Source organism: Procambarus clarkii, chromosome 28, assembly GCF_040958095.1.
Source record: "Procambarus clarkii isolate CNS0578487 chromosome 28, FALCON_Pclarkii_2.0, whole genome shotgun sequence".
NCBI lineage: Eukaryota > Metazoa > Arthropoda > Malacostraca > Decapoda > Cambaridae > Procambarus > Procambarus clarkii.
Window position 1 is genome coordinate 12,718,178 of NC_091177.1, and position 19,601 is coordinate 12,737,778.

The 19,601-nt window shown below is 43.8% G+C and overlaps 1 protein-coding gene across 1 annotated transcript in view; it reads left to right on the top strand.

The window, feature by feature from the left end:
• grh (grainy head) overlaps positions 1-19,601 on the top strand; it is a 794,482-nt gene that overhangs the window by 512,957 nt on the left and 261,924 nt on the right. The window contains exon 4 of the mRNA XM_069332892.1: positions 2,533-3,307. Within this exon, the coding sequence (XP_069188993.1) occupies positions 2,533-3,307 (775 nt within the window). The remainder of the gene's footprint in view (positions 1-2,532; positions 3,308-19,601) is intronic.

Genomic DNA, 19,601 nt, shown 5'->3' on the forward strand with positions numbered 1-19,601 from the left:
GCCACCCTTCACTCCCACGCATCTTTTGTGTCAACAAGACAAGTTTTTTGGGGGGACAGAGGAGGGCTATTTCAGTGGTTAAGCCCAACAGGACTCACCTCCCTTGGGATATAATTGTAATTTTAGTTTGGTGTTGGGCTTAAGGACAATAGCTGGAGCGTTTTCAAAGCCCCCACAATAGGTTACTGATCTACAAGTATACTGTACCCCTCAACACAGTTTGGGACTAAAGTATACTCTGGGTGTATATACACCGAGAAATGGTATACACGTCAGTGTGTATATATATATTAAGTGTGGTTCAGTGTACGAAGTGGATCGGCGCTGAGAACTGCGTACCTGCAGGGACCTGTTCTCTTGCAAGGTAGAGTCCTTTAAATAAACTTGTTAGGTCAGAGATATAGTTGGCCTTGAGCCAAGGGAGACTTGACATGCAGTGGTAGACACTCCAGCCTCCTGCCTGGAGGATGCCTCATCTTAAAAGAGAGTGCATGTAGCTCATGAAACTTTATCATAAACTGCTCTTTTGAAATTATATATATATATATATATATATATATATATATATATATATATATATATATATATATATATATATATATATATATATATATATATATAATAACCAGACCACACACTAGAAGGTGAAGGGACGACGACAATCAATGTTTCTCAAGTCGACGACAATCGACTTGAGAATGGTCCAGGACGGACCGAAACGTCGTCGTCCCTTCACCTTCTAGTGTGTGGTCTCGTCATCATACTATAGCCACGTTGTGACTCATCGCCTGTATATATATATATATATATATATATATATATATATATATATATATATATATATATATATATATATATATATATATATAATGTGTGTATTACTAATGAAGGTTCAAACAAATATAATTTTGACTAGGTCTGATGACACAGTTAGAAGCCTGGTGTAGATCCGGGACTAGAGGGCCTTCGCCGTCCCCCTCCCCTCCCCCCATGAACCCCCTCCCCGTGAAGCCCGTGGCAATGAGTGACTTAAAAACTAACGATCCGCTTGCTTCCTGTTGCCATCTGAGGCATTGTTGTTGTTGCCACTCCCACATTTGTACCCGCCTCCTGCCCCCCTCCTCTCCCTCCCTCTCTCCCTCCCTCCCCTTCTCCCTCCCTCATCACTCATCTCATGCCTCCATCCCTATCCTCCCCTCCCCCCCCCCCACTCCCCCTCCTCGACCCTCCATACAACAATAACAAAAAAATTCCCAACAAATATTTTACGTTTTTCTTCGTCTGATGTTGGGGAGCTTCAGGAGGATGTTTGTGGTGGCAAGTCTCTTTAATTTGTAATTCTACATGATGTTTGCTGATGTTTATACCATGAATACGGTATTGTATGTGCTCAAACCATAATTGTGGAGATTCTAATGTAATAATGGCTTTGGGGAGCTGGCATGTGAAGCGTGCTGCCTCACCCCCCGTGTGGAGAGAGCGTGCTGCCTCTCCCCCGTGTGGAGAGAGCGTGCTGCCTCTCCCCCGTGTGGAGAGAGCGTGCTACCTCACCCCCGTGTAGAGAGAGCGTGCTGCCTCTCCCCCGTGTGTGGAGAGAGCGTGCTGCCTCTCCCCCGTGTGTGGAGAGAGCATGCTGCCTCACCCCCGTGTGGAGAGAGCGTGCTGCCTCACCCCCGTGTGGAGAGAGCATGCTGCCTCACCCGCGTGTGGAGAGAGCGTGCTGCCTCTCCCCCGTGTGGAGAGAGCGTGCTGCCTCTCCCCCGTGTGGAGAGAGCGTGCTGCCTCTCCCCCGTGTGGAGAGAGCGTGCTGCCTCACCCCCGTGTGGAGAGAGCGTGCTGCCTCACCCCCGTGTGAAGAGAGCGTGCTGCCTCACCCCCGTGTGTGGAGAGAGCGTGCTGCCTCACCCCCGTGTGGAGAGAGCATGCTGCCTCACCCCCGTGTGGAGAGAGCGTGCTGCCTCACCCCCGTGTGAAGAGAGCGTGCTGCCTCACCCCCGTGTGTGGAGAGAGCGTGCTGCTGCCTCACTCCCCGTGTGGCGAGCGTGAGTCTGTCGTCTTCACACACCCAGACGGCCAGGAACGTCTCCGCACACTTCCGCGAGAGCCGAGGGTGGGAGCGTGGGAGAGGAGCCCGAGGGCTGCGGAGCATGGGCCACCGTGGGTGGGACGTGGGAAGAGGGTCATGCAGTATGAGCAAAATAAGCCACTGAAGCCAGTAGGGAACGACTGACTACGCCAGTCACTATTACCGTTTACCTATTTTCATGTTACTTGTATTGTTTTCCCCCATTGTGTTGACACGCATAATGATGGCGATAAAGAAAATCTCGTAATTAACGAGATATTACGTAAGAAGGACGGGCACCACTCTCTGACGAGTGATGGTGTGGGGCGGAGTTCCTGATTGGTTAGTTCCGCCCCCTTGCCACCCCGCGCGGCCATTGGTCCGCGCGACTTCCCTAGATATGTAGCCCCGCCCCTTGCTGCGCGCTGATTGGTTTACTGTTACTCATTACCTCCCTTTGTTTGCAGGTCTGGGGTTGGGAGCCCGGTGGTGGGCGGCGCGCTGGACTGCAAGATGACAAACGGGGTGTCTGAGGGCGTGTCGGGGGCGGCGCCCGTGGAGGGGCTCCTGTTTGCGGGCGGCGCAGAGGGCGTTAAGCCGGAGCCAGAGGACCTGACGCGCCGAGCCGTCAGTCCCGCCGACCGCGGCGTACTGTGCGACAAGCGACGACCGCTCTTGCCCCCGCCACCACCCCAGGGAGACTCACCGCCCGCTTTGGACGTTGCGCCCGCTCTCAAGGACGACCTCGAACACCACGTGATTAAAGAGGAGCTGGAGCACCACGTCCTCAAGGCAGAGTCGGGGGACCGTCCTCGATCCAACCACACACTAGTGATACAGGCGCCCCTGGACTCGGCCGAGAAAATGAGCACCGGTACAGGTAGCTACCTGGCCGGGTTCTCGGCCTCGTCCCCACAGTCGAGCTACGAGCATGTCTCGCCCTACCTATCGCCCTCGCCACAGCCGTACTCGACGAGCACGTCTCCCGCCGTGCGCGGCTCCCCGGCAGTGTACACCGTGACGGATAACTACTACCGTGACTACTATTCCCCCAGTGAGCCCCAGTATTCGGTGCGCCAGGAATACCCCTCGGCCGACGCCGGCTTCGTGGACCGGTACCTGAGGCCGCCCTACAAGACCAACGGCGTCTCCAGCACCCTCACTGTGGACTTACCCTCGCCCGCCGACTCTGGGATCTCCGCGGACGCCATCACCCCGCGCGACCAGCCAGTCCTTGCTCAGGTATGTTGTTTGTGGTAGTTTGGTGGTGGCGTACTGTGCGCCCCCTGCGCGCTCAGGCTTCTCTTCTTCCCTCCCCTCCCTACCCCACCCCCCCGCGCCTCTGCTCACGCGCACCTTTCACCTGCTGCGTTACTCTATGGCGGTGTTATTAGTCGTGCTCAGGCACTTGTCACCTGTGCTCAGGCACTTGTCACCTGCCGTGCTCAGGTCCCTCTCTCCAGCCCCTGCTCAGACCCTCTCCCGTGCTACGCTCAGACCCGTGCAGTGTTTGGCCGTGCTCGGCCCCTCTCATCTTTCTACCGCTGGTCCCTACATTCTGCTTGCCAAGGCATTTTCATCTACCTTTCACCGTTGCTTTCCCAAGACACTCTCCCTCCCTCCCTGCCCCAGTCTCCTGGTTGCACTCTTATCAAGGTTCACTCACTCTACCTACTCAAGAACCGCTTCTCCGTCCAACCCAAGGTCCTCTTACCCTCCCTCCCTCCCCAAGGCCCTGTTACCCGTCCCTTTCTCCCCAAGGTCCTGTTACCCTCCCTTCCCAAGGTCCTGTTACCCTCTCTCCCCAAGGTCCTGTTACCCTGCCCTCCCCCAAGGTCTTGTTACTCTCCCTTCCCAAGGTCCTGTTACCCTCCCTACCCAAGACCCTGTTACCCTCCCTACCCAAGGCTATCTCACTTTCGCTAACTAAACCTCTCACCTTCCCTTCTCACGATCTTCCACCAGTCTTCTTACCCCAAGGATCTCCCATCCTCTTTACCCAAGTCTCCCATACTTCCTCCCCATGGATCTCCCTCCCTCTCTCCCTGCCCAAGGCGCTCTCAGCCTCCCTGCCCAAGTCCCGCTTACTTGCCCTTCTCAAAACCCTCTTCACCTCTCACTCCCCCAGCTCGGCACCCCCCCCCCTCTACCCCCTGCAAGTTGCCCTAACCAGGTTCCTGTTCATGTCGAAGCTCCCAGTAAAGTTGACCTGTCGACTTCTTCCTCAACATTTTTGTACTAATTACTGAGCCCAATAGCCAGAGATCTCACCTATGGCCAGGAGTTACACCCACCAGTCACGAGTTACACCCACCAGTCACGAGTTACACCCACCAGTCAGGAGTTACACCCACCAGTCAGGAGTTACACCCACCAGTCACGAGTTACACCCACCAGTCAGGAGTTACACCCACCAGTCACGAGTTACACCCACCAGTCACGAGTTACACCCACCAGTCACGAGTTACACCCACCAGTCACGAGTTACACCCACCAGTCAGGAGTTACACCCACCAGTCACGAGTTACACCCACCAGTCAGGAATTACACCCACCAGTCACGAGTTACACCCACCAGTCAGGAGTTACACCCACCAGTCAGGAGTTACACCCACCAGTCACGAGTTACACCCACCAGTCAGGAGTTACACCCACCAGTCAGGAGTTACACCCACTAACCGAAAGTTCTTTCCATTAGGCGAGGATCTTTCTAAATCATTTTCTTGAGACCCCTCTTAAGAAAGTTTTCGTCAGGGGTTTCCTCTCACACTTCCATAGGACCACCACTACTCTTCCCTCTCCTCTCACACTTCCATAGGACCACCACTACTCTTCCCTCTCCTCTCACACTTCCATAGGACCACCACTACTCTTCCCTCTCCTCTCACACTTCCATAGGACCACCACTACTCTTCCCTCTCCTCTCACACTTCCATAGGACCACCACTACTCTTCCCTCTCCTCTCACACTTCCATAGGACCATCACTACTCTTCCCTCTCCTCTCACACTTCCATAGGACCACCACTACTCTTCCCTCTCCTCTCACACTTCCATAGGACCATCACTACTCTTCCCTCTCCTCTCACACTTCCATAGGACCATCACTACTCTTCCCTCTCCTCTCACACTTCCATAGGACCACCACTACTCTTCCCTCTCCTCTCACACTTCCATAGGACCATCACTACTCTTCCCTCTCCTCTCACACTTCCATAGGACCACCACTACTCTTCCCTCTCCTCTCACACTTCTATAGGACCACCACTACTCTTCCCTCTCCTCTCCCTCGTCCCTAGAGCTCGCTCGCCAGTAGCAGCACACGGGCACACTTCACAGGAGGAAGCTTCATGCACACGAGACTGGCTCTAGTTCTTTTGTTTACCTTGTGTCTTCTTCACATCACGTGTAAGACTGCTTACCCCGTATGTGAATGAGTGAAGCTTAGTAATGTTTTTTCAGGGAACGAGAAAGGAAATGTGGATCTTTCTGTGGATCTCTTGTGCGTCTTTGGACATGTGTGTATCTCCCGCCGTGTTGTGGTGCTCGATATACAGTGAGAACAGTGCAAATTATATTAGTAAATGTGATGAGCAAATATGTAGCAAAAAATAACGTGGTAAATTTCAACTGTGTATTAGTGAAAGCTTAATATTTTTTTTTATCTCTGGATGAGCTCATAAAACGGACATCTACTTACAGTGTTACAGTGAAGGAAAAAAGAAAATATATGACATATTTAAAGTGCGTGATTATTCACAACTGAAGAAATACAATAACGAAAACCCAAAAATAGTAGCTCAGTGCACAAAATGTATACGAACATCTCATTAGTGCAATGAACGGCAGCGCAGGACCTAATATTGTGCACCGCGCCTATGGTAATCCCACACATCCCTGACTCACGCCTTGGAACCCAATCTGCGAGGCGTTGAAATCTCCATTCATGTTGGGGTGGGGGATGCAGTTATCCTGGTGATGCCCCGGGCGGTGTCGTGAGTAGGAAGGGTCGCTCCCCACCCACCCCATGACGCTGCACTACCCACCCCTCACCCCTCACCCCTCACCCTAGGTCAAGCAAGGTAAGGGAGGGGGAGGGGGGCAGATGATGGGCTCCCGGAGAAAACTGGGTTATTGGCCGGTTTCTAACGAAAACTTAAGAGAGCGGTGGTGATGACCTATATTACTTGCCAATGATCTGTTGATTTTAGCCTAATATCATTGGGGTTAATTTAGTTCATATATGGGGGGTATACTAGGAAATTTAAGTATGTTGCTTTTTTATTTCTTTTGGCTTCTACAAAATCAATAGTATTTTTGTGGATGAAACAGTCCATTTGTGTACGATCCACCATCGTATCAGTACTATCGGTTTTTGGATAGTTCAGGTTCGGCAAAAGGTTTATAACGCAGTGTGAGTATAAAAGGTGAGGGCAGGGAGAAGAGGATGAGGGGGTCAATACCCAAAATGAGGGGTATTAGGGCTAGTGGTGTTAGATGAGGTAAAATCATGAGGATGCTTGTGAGTGAAGGTGAAGTGAAGGAGTGTTCATATCTGGATCTGGTTCGTATTTGGTTCTCAAGATGACACATTGTGTGTATGTGTGTTTGTGTTTGTGAGAGAGAGAGAGAGAGAGAGAGAGAGAGAGAGAGAGAGAGAGAGAGAGAGATATGATGAAGAAAACATTGGTCGGGAGTCCATACATTAGACAGCCGACAGCTAGAAATGCGGGGGTCCAAGTTCTAGCAGTTCCATCATGCAGGCACAAATAGTAAAACACACACACACACACACACACACACAAAATAGATAGGTTGCATTGCAACAGGTTCAACAAGGCTAGTAGGCGGGGCATTAAAGAAATAGACGTCACTCTTCCGTTGACACTGTTAGGTAAACACACACACACACACGACGCCAAGGAAGATATATTTTTACAAGCACCATAAACTAGCAGGAAAGAAGACAGTGACCAACAGCACGGGCCGAATAACAGGACACGTCGAAAACTTGTTTGAAGACCCTAAAACACAGCCACAAATACTTCTTTTTCGGAATTACTTTACTGGGCTGTTGGTAACCTGAATTTTCTGAAGGGTGCAGTTTTAAGGTCAGTGAGTGCAGCGAGGGGTCAGTTTGGGCGCAGTTAGGGTTAGTTTGGGTACAATTGGGGGTCTGTTAAGGTATAATAAACCCGAAGTGCTTGAAGACGACTGAACTCCGGTTTTGGGGAGATAGGTGCATTGAGGATAATTTATGGGGGAATAAGGTGCATTGAGGATAATTTATGGGGGAATAAGGTGCATTGAGGATAATTTATGGGGGAATAAGGTGCATTGAGGATAATTTACGAGGGAATAAGGTGCATTGAGGATAATTTATGAGGAAATAAGGTGCATTGAGGATAATTTATGGGGGAATAAGGTGCATTGAGGATAATTTATGGGGGAATAAGGTGCATTGAGGATAATTTATGGGTGAATAAGGTGCATTGAGGATAATTTATGGGGTGAATAAGGTGCATTGAGGATAATTTATGGGGGAATAAGGTGCATTGAGGATAATTTATGGGGATAAGGTTCATTAAGCAAAATCTATGCAAGGCTACATATGCTTTCTTTAAATTATTGTTATTGCAAGCCTACTCTTTTTCTCACCCGTTGATAGCTTCAATTATGAGAGACCAGTGATTCAGAGTTGATAAGGAAACTGCAGTGTAGTGAGCGTGTAGTTTATTGACACCCCACACACTCATAATGACGCAAAATTGACCAGTTAGGCTATCCCTGATGAGAGTGATTGACAGGTATGATGGACGCTAGACAAGCGACGTGAGAGTGATTGATAGGCAGGAATGTTAGATAAATTACGAAACTAAAGAACAAGATATCTATATGAACTTCACCTAAACTGACAAACAACGTATTTAAAGCTAATATAAGTCGAATATAATTAAACTAAATCAAAGTTGAGTGCGGTGAAGAAAACTTAAACAATAGTAATACATGAAGTACGTCGAGAGTAAAAGCTTGTATAACGAAAATTAACGAAAGTTAGAAATTAGTAAACCCGAAGATAGTGAAGATAATACCAGTAACTATATCTACAAACAGTGCTACAAGATAGTGAAGATAATACCTAGTAACACTATCTACAAACGTCATTGTGAAAATGTTAATGTAGACACGAGGACTATGGCATCACAGAGTAATAAATGTGTAAATGAGATAATCTGATAAATAAAGGTGCAGGAAGTAAAGTTTTAACAACTCAAACTGCGGAAGTACATGAAAGACAGAGAACTGCTACACCAAATAGAGGAAGGATAATGATAGACGTAAATTGGCAAGGAATAGACGGAACGACAAGTATTAGGACTAAACGGTTAGTGGTTTGTGAAATGTATATTTTAAAGGTTATTAGGAAGCATTTTTTTTTATCTAGGTGGCAAAGATTCAGTGGTTGACCAGACCACACACTAGAAGGTGAAGGGACGACGACGTTTCGGTCCGTCCTGGACCATTCTCAAGTCGATCGACTTGAGAATGGTCCAGGACGGACCGAAACGTCGTCGTCCCTTCATCTTCTAGTGTGTGGTCTGGTCAACTTACTTTAGCCACGTTATTGTGACTCATCGCCTGCATTCAGTGGTTGTATGTGAGTGGGAGGAAGGAAGGGTGTGTGAGTGCGTGTTTGTGAGAGAGTGGGATGGAGTGTGAGAGTGAGTGTATGTCTCTCTTGAGTGGCAACACGCTGTTGATGACGTGGTCACGGTAACTAGAGTGCGTGCCACTTGGACTGGTCGGTACAGCAACGCCCTTAAGTCTTGCAGGTCGGCGTTCGATTCATGATGGTCCAAGTTCCTCCCCCTCCTGTCCTCTTCCGTGTCCCTACACTGTGCTGTATAGTCATTCTACCTTTGGAGGTTCTCAGTAAAGAGGTATATATCTTTGGAGGTATAAAGAGAATTTGTTCAAAATTTGTCCTCCTTAGGGTGTAATCCGCGAGGAACAGTTCTGTAACATCAACAAATAAATTTTAGAGAAAAATAAAAAAAAATAGATATTTTCAACTTTTCCGTAAGAAAAGTTGAAAATATTTCGAGATTTGATCCGAAATAAATTATGTCACTCTTGACGTGTCAGAGGTTGTACTAGAGATGGTACCAGCAAGAACACAATTGACTCTATTCAAAGGAAATCACTACAAACAAACGTCGTTATAATTAAAATCCCCATTAACAGTACGCAACAAACTAAATTGATTTGCCTTCTGAAATGGCAAATAATTTTTTACTGGTCGTGGGTTCGAAGCTCCTATGGTCCAACGGAATGAAATGTGTGTGGCCCCCTAATTTATATATATATATACTGGTCAATATATATATATATATATATATATATATATATATATATATATATATATATTGATTAGCAAGACCTCTGCAACTTAAGCCTTAAGAAAAGTTTGGAAAATTAGTTTCAATATCCCTAAAAATAAATCTAAGTAAATTTCCCTGTGACTGAAATTTTATCTAAATCAATTTCAGTATGACTAAAAATGGAATTAAATTAATTTCTACGTGTCTAAAATAGAGCTATATCAATTTCCTCATGACTAAAAATATATCTAAATTAATTTCCGTATCACTAAATATATTTAAATGAATTTAAGTATTATTGAAAATAGCTAAATTAATTTCTCTGTAATACGTAATATCGATAGAGTGAGTCATGCTGTATCAGTGGGAGTCATTATATTCAATTCACTAAGAAAAATATGAATAAAATATTTAGCCATTTTAGTGATTATTGTTACGTAGGAATATTATATGATCACTTAGCTCTTCAGAAATGCAATGGTCTACAAGAAAATACAAATCCCGAGTACTTTGCTACAAGATATTGTCTGCATTTGATGTAGAATTAAATAAATCACTATGGCAGGATTACCCTATTTGAACGCTTTCTAACTGTGATTTATCTTATGTAGAATTGTTTTGTGTTGATGTAACGTAATCTTCAGAATGCGACGATAAATTCGTACAGTTGTGACGATATCTGTAAATATACAATTCAGTGTATTACTTCTTTGTGGCTCCAAATTACGTGTAATAACTCACAGTGGAGACCAACGAGTGTGTTATGCTGGAGCTAGAGACCAACGAGTGTGTTATGCTGGAGCTGGAGACCAACGAGTGTGTTATGCTGGAGCTGGAGACCAACGAGTGTGTTATGCTGGAGCTAGAGACCAACGAGTGTGTTATGCTGGAGCTAGAGACCAATGAGTGTGTTATGAAGATGCTGGCTATAGAAAACTAGGATGGAATCACTGCCGGGAGATCTTTGTGCGTTACTGTGGCTTGGTCTGTCCTTGTGACAAACGGTTTACTGTGATAGTCGTCAATTAAACTGTGTGTTGCTGTGATAGTTGTTAGTTAAACCGGGTGTTACTGTGATAGTCGTCAGTTAAACTGTGTGTTACTGTGACAGTCCTCAGTTAAACTGTGAGTGTGTGTTACTGTGAGTCTTGAGACAGCAGGCCGCCCCAGATCAAAGTACAAGGGACTCAATATCACCAAATAATTCAGAGGATTAATAAAGAGAAAGATAACATTGAGAGAAATAAAGTTGAAAATAAACTTTTCAGAAAGACGCTTTATGACTTTTGGGTGAAATTAGAAAAAACAAAAAATTTGCAATGACGCTTCTTGGATAGTATCATGTCCTGTACAGATGAGACTGAAACTGGTTTTAATACAGATGTCTGTGAGACCTGTGTACATCTGGCCCCCCCTAATGCTTAACACCTGCCCACAGTAACTCTTGCAATGACTGAGGAAGCTGTACTTAGAAATGGGTTATGATAGCCCTTTAAGTCTTTACTCTGACAACCTTTAACATGGGTCGCCGAAACTGTTGCCCCTTTCAGCCTTTCAGACTTTCTCTCACAAGATACGTCAATATCTGTACTCGTTCCCATTCCATAGAACTGTCGGCCGTCTGTGTCCTCTGTTATATAGAACTATTGCTCTCTGATATATACTATTGCCCTAAGCACTACTGTTCAAATAGTTGATTAATTAGTTTTCTAGCTGATGAACTAAACCCTTTTAATTGCCAATTTGCATACAAACCTGCTTGCTCTACGATGCTCTGCTTGTCCTTGAGGCGGAAACTAATCTGTTGCAACTCGCCTTGATGCCTCCAAAATATTTTCTTAAGTTGAACACATCAAAACTGTTAAGGAATTGCTTTGTATAAAAGGCATTTCCTGCAATCACTAGATACTGACCTTTTTCTTGTCAGGTATAAAGAGAACCTGTGAAAGGGAGTGATATTATGCGATCAATTTTGTGATCAATTTTGTGAAAATTGATCACAAAATTTTGATCTCCTTATTTTGATCTCTTGTTGGAAGAGTTGAGAAGAGTCGGTAGAGCTGGCTATTGCATAGCAAGTATTAAGGCTAATGTTTATTACGTTGATTTAGTTCCATTAGTACTAACTAAATTTTTGGGAAAAAATTTAAATATGTGGAAAATATCATGCTAAATGAAACCTCACATTCAATCCTGGCAAATACGGCGTAGTTGCTTTTAAGTTTCTGGACACGTTTTCATCCAGAGTTTAAACTACAATTACCAGGCAGAGAGATTCCAGTAAAATATTATTTTAAAAGCATCTGGGGCAGATTGTATTCTCAAACGGGCGACTTGTAAATTATTCTGGTTGTTCACAGATTTGAACGTCAGAAATCATGTCATGTTGAGTGAATTTGTCCGTCGTCTAACCTGGACGGAAGTTATTGACTAGTCAGTGTCTCGGTTTGTGTACTCCCCTAGTTGTGCTTGCGGGGGTTGAGCTCTGGCTCTTTGCTCCCGGCTCTCAACTGTTAATCAACTAGTGTACAGACTCCTGAGCTTACTGGGCTCTATCATATCTACATTTGAAACTGTGTATGGAGTCAGCCTCCTACCACATCACTGCCTAATGCATTCCATTTGTTAACTACTCTGACACTGAAAAAGTTATATCTAACGTCCCTGTGGCTCATTTGAGTACTCAATTTCCACCTGTGTTCCCTTGTGTGATTGAGAACTATTGGAGACTTGGGCAAGTTTAATTCTATAGGGAGGTGTGCGTTAGTGTCCACCGCCTCACTCTTCGTTGCAATCTTCCGTCTGCCCCTGTTGGCAACATCTATACTTGAAGAAATAAATAAAAAAAGAAGGTTATTATTTCAACTAAAGGAAATCTCTCATTCTGGAAACAGCATACCTCATTTATGAGGGACTCGCTTGTAACTGGTCACTCAGACTTGGCCAGAAATGTCAACCAGCTTGTAAGAGAATGCTACATAAAATGCGATGTATATAATTCTGTAACATATCTACAAGATCTAAAATTGCCAAATTATATCTCTAAAAGAAAGTTAGTGACAGAATTAGCTATGTCTCGCTATTCAAAAATCAGAAGATAATAAATTATCTGTTATGAAGAGTGTCCGGTATCGTGTACTCAAGAATATTTGAATAATTTAAACAAAAAATGCATGTCAACAAAGCTGTATTTTCATGTATTAAGCCATTAGTGGCCGCATCATTATTATTATACATTATATAATTATAATTACGTACAATGTCGGTATAATGACTTTCTTATGCAAGTTATGCCCAACCACTTGGACTGGTCAGTAGAGCGACGGTTTCGCTTCATGCAGGTCGGCGTTCAATCCCCGACCTGCATGAAGGAGTGCTTGTGCACCATTCCTCCCCCTTCCCCCCCCCCCCCATGTCGTATCCATAAATCCTTGGCCTCATATCCCTTCCAAGTGCTATATAATCCTACTGGCATAGCGCTTCTGATCTGAACCTTACCCTGTGCACATTAATAACGTACTTAATTTTATATTTTTAACTAAATCAATTGTAAATGTACAATCGTGTATGGTTAATATTGTATTTTGACAGTGATATAGTGTTCTGGTTGTGTTGTATAGTGCTAGGACAGTGATAGTGTGTTCTGGTTGTGTTGTACAGTGCTAGGGCAGTGATAGTGTGTTCTGGTTGTGTTGTACAGTGCTAGGACAGTGATAGTGTGTTCTGGTTGTGTTGTACAGTGCTAGGACAGTGATAGTGTGTTCTGGTTGTGTTGTACAGTGCTAGGACAGTGATAGTGTGTTCTGGTTGTGTTGTACAGTGCTAGGACAGTGATAGTGTTCTGGCTGTGTTGTAAAGTGCTAGGACAGTGTTCCTGAGCACTGTAACACTAATCCACAACACCACAACGGCCCTCGAAGTATAACAAGTGGTACAAGACGTGCAGGATAGCGACGTACGACTACCAGACGTGCAGGATAACGACTACCAGACGTGCAGGATAACGATTACGTTCCTTGACGGAAATGACGGCCATAAAATATAACAACGAGTGTGTGGTTAAGAGTGGCGGTGACATTAACGCAGATTCGATAACGCAGCCTAAGTGGGAGCCCCGGACCACAACGGACCAGCAAATGAAGTAATGAAAGCAATAGGGGAAGGTGATAGCTGTTGATCCCACCGAGTGTACAAACCACAACGGTGTACTTAGCAACGGTGAGAAGAGGAATAAATCGCTTCTGTGTATTCAGTAACAGTGAGAAGAGGAATAAATCGCTTCTGTGTATTCAGTAACAGTGAGAAGAGGAATAAATCGCTTCTGTGTATTCAGTAACAGTTATCAGGTGAATAAATCGCTTCTGTGTATTTACTAACAGTGAGAAGATGAATAAATTGCTTCTGTGTATTTAGTAACAGAAGATGAATAAATCGCTTCTGTGTATTTAGTAACAGAAGATGAATAAATCGCTTCTGTGTATTCAGTAACAGTGAGAAGAGGAATAAATCGCTTCTGTGTATTTAGTAACAGTGAGAAGATGAATAAATCGCTTCTGTGTATTTAGCAACAGTGAGAAGATGAATAAGTCGCTTCTGTGTACTTAGTAACGGTGACAGGATGAATAAATCGCTTCTGTGTATTTAGTAACAGTGAGACAATGAATAAACTCCTACCGTGCAATTAGTAACAGTGATAAGGTGAATAAATCACAGCGGTACACTTGACAAAGTGAATGTAAGGTAATTATGAGGAGAAAGCACTGAGGCAGTGCTTTACATAGTGCTTGAAAGGGTTATATGAGAAGGAATGAAGGATAGGTGCCTAGCCTATTGGGCCATAGGAGGCTCGAACGCCGACCCCGTGCAAGAAGCGAGGCCGACGCTGTGACGACCCGTCTTAAGTGGGTGGACTTTGCAACAGTGAGAAGTTATAACTGTGAAATTGAAAGGTTGTGTGTAGATAAATCTACCACAATATTAGTTGATAATTTGGAGCCAGAATAATTAACATGCCCCAAATTACATGTGAAGTTCTTGTCAAAATAACAGTGGTGAAAACTAATGCAGTTCCTCACTGAGTGTGCTACCAGAAGGAGTTCTTGTTCCCAGTTCAATTCTAGAACTGGGGACCAAAAATGATTTCGGAGTTCAGATAAGCTGCTGCTGGCTGGCTGGCTGGCTTCTTTGTGAACGTTTGTAAGTAAAGAAAAAAGAATGTTTCTGATATTTTTGTGTAAGAATATATATTTTTTCCGTTGTTAATTATAGGTGAAAGGACGGGGGGGGGGGTATCTTTGAAACTGCATCTCACGAGTGCAAAATACAGGAACCATTAATTGAGTGCCTAATGGGGGGGGGAGAGATAGGAGGGGGGGAGTGGGTGGTTGGGGGGTTGAGTGGAAGTGTGCACTGAGTGCGTGCACGGTGTGTGAATCCGGGAAATGGCAAAGCAGTGTTTAGGAGTGCCTCCAGCAGGAAAAGTAGTTGGAAGGGGGGAGGGGGGGGGCAACAGTACCCAAGGACATTTTAGCAGTGGGGGGGGGGGATGGACCACGTCTGCTGGGAAGGGGACACGGGAGAAGGGGAGATGGAAGGGGGGGGGGCAGGACACATTATCACAAAACATGTCACGTAAAATGCGAATTATCTAACCAAAATAGATATCATATTTACCTCAGAATAAATTGAAAGACAGCACAAATATACATTGAAGAACGTTTTAAAATCATCACACATAATGTCGTCAGCTCTACATCATCTACAAGCTCGGGAGTAACCTGCATCACAGCTCATGTAATAAAGATCTTGACTAATATATGTAATAAAGATCTTGACTTCTAAATGTAATAAGGATCTTGACTTCTAAATGTAATAAGGATCTTGACTTCTAAATGTAATAAGGATCTTGACTTCTAAATGTAATAAGGATCTTGACTTCTAAATGTAATAAGGATCTTGACTTCTAAATGTAATAAGGATCTTGACTTCTAAATGTAATAAGGATCTTGACTTCTAAATGTAATAAGGATCTTGACTTCTAAATGTAATAAGGATCTTGACTTCTAAATGTAATAAGGATCTTGACTTCTAAATGTAATAAGGATCTTGACTTCTAAATGTAATAAGGATCTTGACTTCTAAATGTAATAAGGATCTTGACTTCTAAATGTAATAAGGATCTTGACTTCTAAATGTAATAAGGATCTTGACTTCTAAATGTAATAAGGATCTTGACTTCTAAATGTAATAAGGATCTTGACTTCTAAATGTAATAAGAATCTTGACTTCTAAAGGGGTTTAGAAAGCATGTCAACAAGGCATCTCTTTACGAAAGTCATTTCTTGAGAATATCCAGTACCTAGCTAAAGGTGTCCCAGCTCCTCCTTTTTTGACTAATAGTTTCACTCTGTCCTATAGCTCGACCACACCATCTTACACTCATAGGTTGTAATTTCGTAGTGATTATATTGGTGTTTCTGAGAGAGATGTGAAGACCAGTGGTAAACCAAAGCTCAAAGAGCAACAGAAGACGCCACAAGAGGCATAGGAAACTCAGGTGTGTGTGCAGAAGGAGGTATGTTGTTGTTATTTTAGATTCAGCATCTTTGAACGAAAGTTGCAAGTAGCACGGGCTATGGTGACCCCGTAGTGGACTTACCTGGCGCTGGAGCGGGGTTGTATATGATACAGGGAAGAAGGGAGAGACTCGAGGCTTAAGAGATACAAAGAGGTGTCGTGAGGTACAGTTGGTATGAAGGAAGTAGCTGATGGTATGAGAGAGAGAGAGAGAGGTTACAGCCCCGTTCCTGTGCCAGGTAAGTCCACTACGGGCTCACCATAGCCCGTGCTACTTGCAACTTTTAGTTCCGAGTAGCTGAATCTAAAGCAACAACAACAGGTGTGAGAGAGGGGATGGAAGAGGGAAAGGAGGGCAACGAAAGGTCGTGGAAAGGGAAGGAAGACAGGAGAAACGTCTATTGGTGGTCCGTGGCGTTGACGGGTCGAAGATCCAGAGGGCCGAGTGATCTCAAGGCTCTTAATGGAGTCTCAGGGTGAGATTAATCTGATCTTGTGGTCCGCCTTCTTGCTCAGATCACTGTCAAGTGGGTACGGTTTGGGATAAATTGGTTCATTGTGCTATAGATACTTACTGAGCAGTCTCTGTGCGTAGAAAGGCACGTAGAGCTAGAGAAAGGCTGTGCGTAGAAAGGCACGTAGAGCTAGAGAAAGGCTGTGCGTAGAAAGGCACGTAGAGCTAGAGAAAGGCTGTGCGTAGAGCTAGTATTCGGGAGCCAGTGTATAATGTGCACGGAGATATACTACACATACACTAGGGTCTAGTGTGCCCTGTACGTCGAGGTAGTATACAGAGGTCAACGTCTATTATAACATGTGTATGGAAAGAATATACATTGACCGGTGTCTACTATACAGAATCTATACACTTGGTAATTAACAACACAATCTATATTATGAACCAGTATTTAATGATCCATATTTTGTATTGTGTTAAATATAGGTACATTGGGCAAAGTTTTGCTTCAATATACATATGTAGAATGCAGATAGTGTTTGTTTATATTGCAAATGTACTAAATATTGTTACATGTGCTAGTAATTACTATACAATCGTTATCATCGGTTATTGTGGATGTGAAACAGTGAGCCAGATAACGAGACGTGTTCATCACGTGTTTTAGTAAACATCTCCTACTAATGTTTTCGTTAATTAATTCAAGATTGAATAGTCTAAACGCTTAATATTTTTGGCGTGGAACTGAACACAATATACACCTGGCAAAATAGGTTTACTAAATTGGTAAATAAGACAAAAATATAATTAACCTGATATTCGATTTGTAAAGTACACTGGGTCTGTAAGGGGCTCAGTATATATATATATATATATATATATATATATATATATATATATATATATATATATATATACATATATATATATATATATATATATATATATATATATATATATATATATATATATATATATATATATATATGGTAAGGCGAGTTGAAGTGCAAAATAATTCGTTTTAAGAACGTGTTTAAAGCAATGATTCTGAAGTGAGCACGACCAGACGTTGATAGTCTTTTAAGTGCTGACTGGAACACATACACAAGTATTTGTTACTGATCGTGATATACCATGGGGAAAATACCCCCCTATTATAGATCGTGATATACCATGGGAAAAAAATACCCCTATTATAGATCGTGATATACCATGGTAAAAAATACCCCTATTATAGATCGTGATATACCATGGTAAAAAAAATACCCCTATTATAGATCGTGATATACCATAGTAATTAATAACTATATACGTGTGTTTGTGTGTAAGAAATTTTTTAACTCTTCTGATAACATTTAAGTCATTGTTTGGAACTCGCTTCTAACAAGAAGTGTGTGTTAGTTGGACAGGACTTGGTTGGACAGTTCCAACCAAGTGGTTGGAACTGCCCAACCACTTGGGCTGGACAGTAAAGTGACGGTCTCGCTTCATGCCGGTCGGCGTTCAATCCCCGACCATCCAAGTGGTTGGGCACCATTCCTTTCCCCTCTTCCCATCCTAAATCTTTATCCTGACCCCCTTCCCAGTGCTATATAGTCGTTATATCTTGGCGCTTTCCCCCTGATAGTTCCCTTCCCTACCATGGTGAAACATGCCGTCCTCTCTAGCAACGTCACCACTGATGTACTAACGTGCCCAAACATAGCGTTACCCGCGAACAGAAAACGGAACGTGACGTTAATTTTACGAGTATTCTATGATCGTTGTGTGTACATGGGTTTTTCGTCCTTATACGTCAAAATGCGATGTACTAATTCGGAGTCGCTATGCTGGTTCATGCCGCATATCGCTCCTCCCTCACCTAATGCGTCACACACTTTGAATGACGTCGACCAATTCGCTAACAGTGCAGGAGCGCAGATTCACGAAAGCACTTACGCAAGCACTTACGAACCTGTACATCTTTTCTCAATCTTTGACGGCTTTGGTTACATTTATTAAACAGTTTACAAGCATGAAAACTTTCCAATCAACTGTTGTTATTGTTATAAACAGCCTCCTGGTACTTCGGAGCTCATTAACTGTTTAATAATTGGAAACAAAGCCGCCAAAGATTGAGAAAAGATGGACAGGTTCGTAAGTGCTTGCTTAAGTGTTTTCGTGAATCTGGCCCCAGTATATTAGTACAAATTTGAGGAACCGTAAACACGATTTCCATCCATCGGCCGCGATAATTTTTGGCAGGTTGCTTGGGTTCGGACGTGGTTCGGACGTGGTTCGGACGTGGTTCGGACGTTTCTGGTACGGAAAAAAAAATTGCAATATTTACTTAGTGGCAAATTGAGAGAATGTGCTGCTTGTTGAAGGAAATTATCCTGAACTACAACTCACCTTTGCCTATATTTATTGACCCAATTACACCTTATTATTCTAAGTAATTACACACACGCCCCAGTCACAAACGAGATGTATATTGGGAACAAACGAGCCAAAAACGTGGTATTCAAACGAAACATACAAACTAGGTATTCAAGTGTGGCATACAAACTTGACATACAATCAAGACATATAAGCAACACATACAAGCGACACATACAAGCGACACATACAAGCGACACATACAAGACCTAGACGCCAAACATATAGACGAAATAATCTAAACATGTAATAAACATTGCTCATGATTTTAACTTTGAAAAATGCAGTGATGAAAATCATGTAATTTTTATATTTTATATCTTAAGTATATCAAGAGTATTTCTTTTTATATCAAGAGTATACCTGGAGAGAGCTCCGGGAGTTCAATTCCGCGAGCCTGGCCCTCGATTTGTGATAACTTGGTCCAACAGGCTGTTGTTTGGGGCGGCCCGCAGGCCCCACATATCCACTACAACCCGGTTTTCCCGGCACATCTTGTAAAAACCTATTTCATTGCCTTTTAAAGGAATCTACCTTTGTTCCGGCAATATTATTAATGCTTGCTGGGAGAGTATTGAACAGCCGTGGACCTCTGTTGTTCACACAGTGTTCTCTGATTGCGCCTTTGGCACCTTTACTCTTCACTGATGCTATTCTACATTTCACTTCGTATCTTTCGCTCCAGTATGTTGCTATTCTACGGTG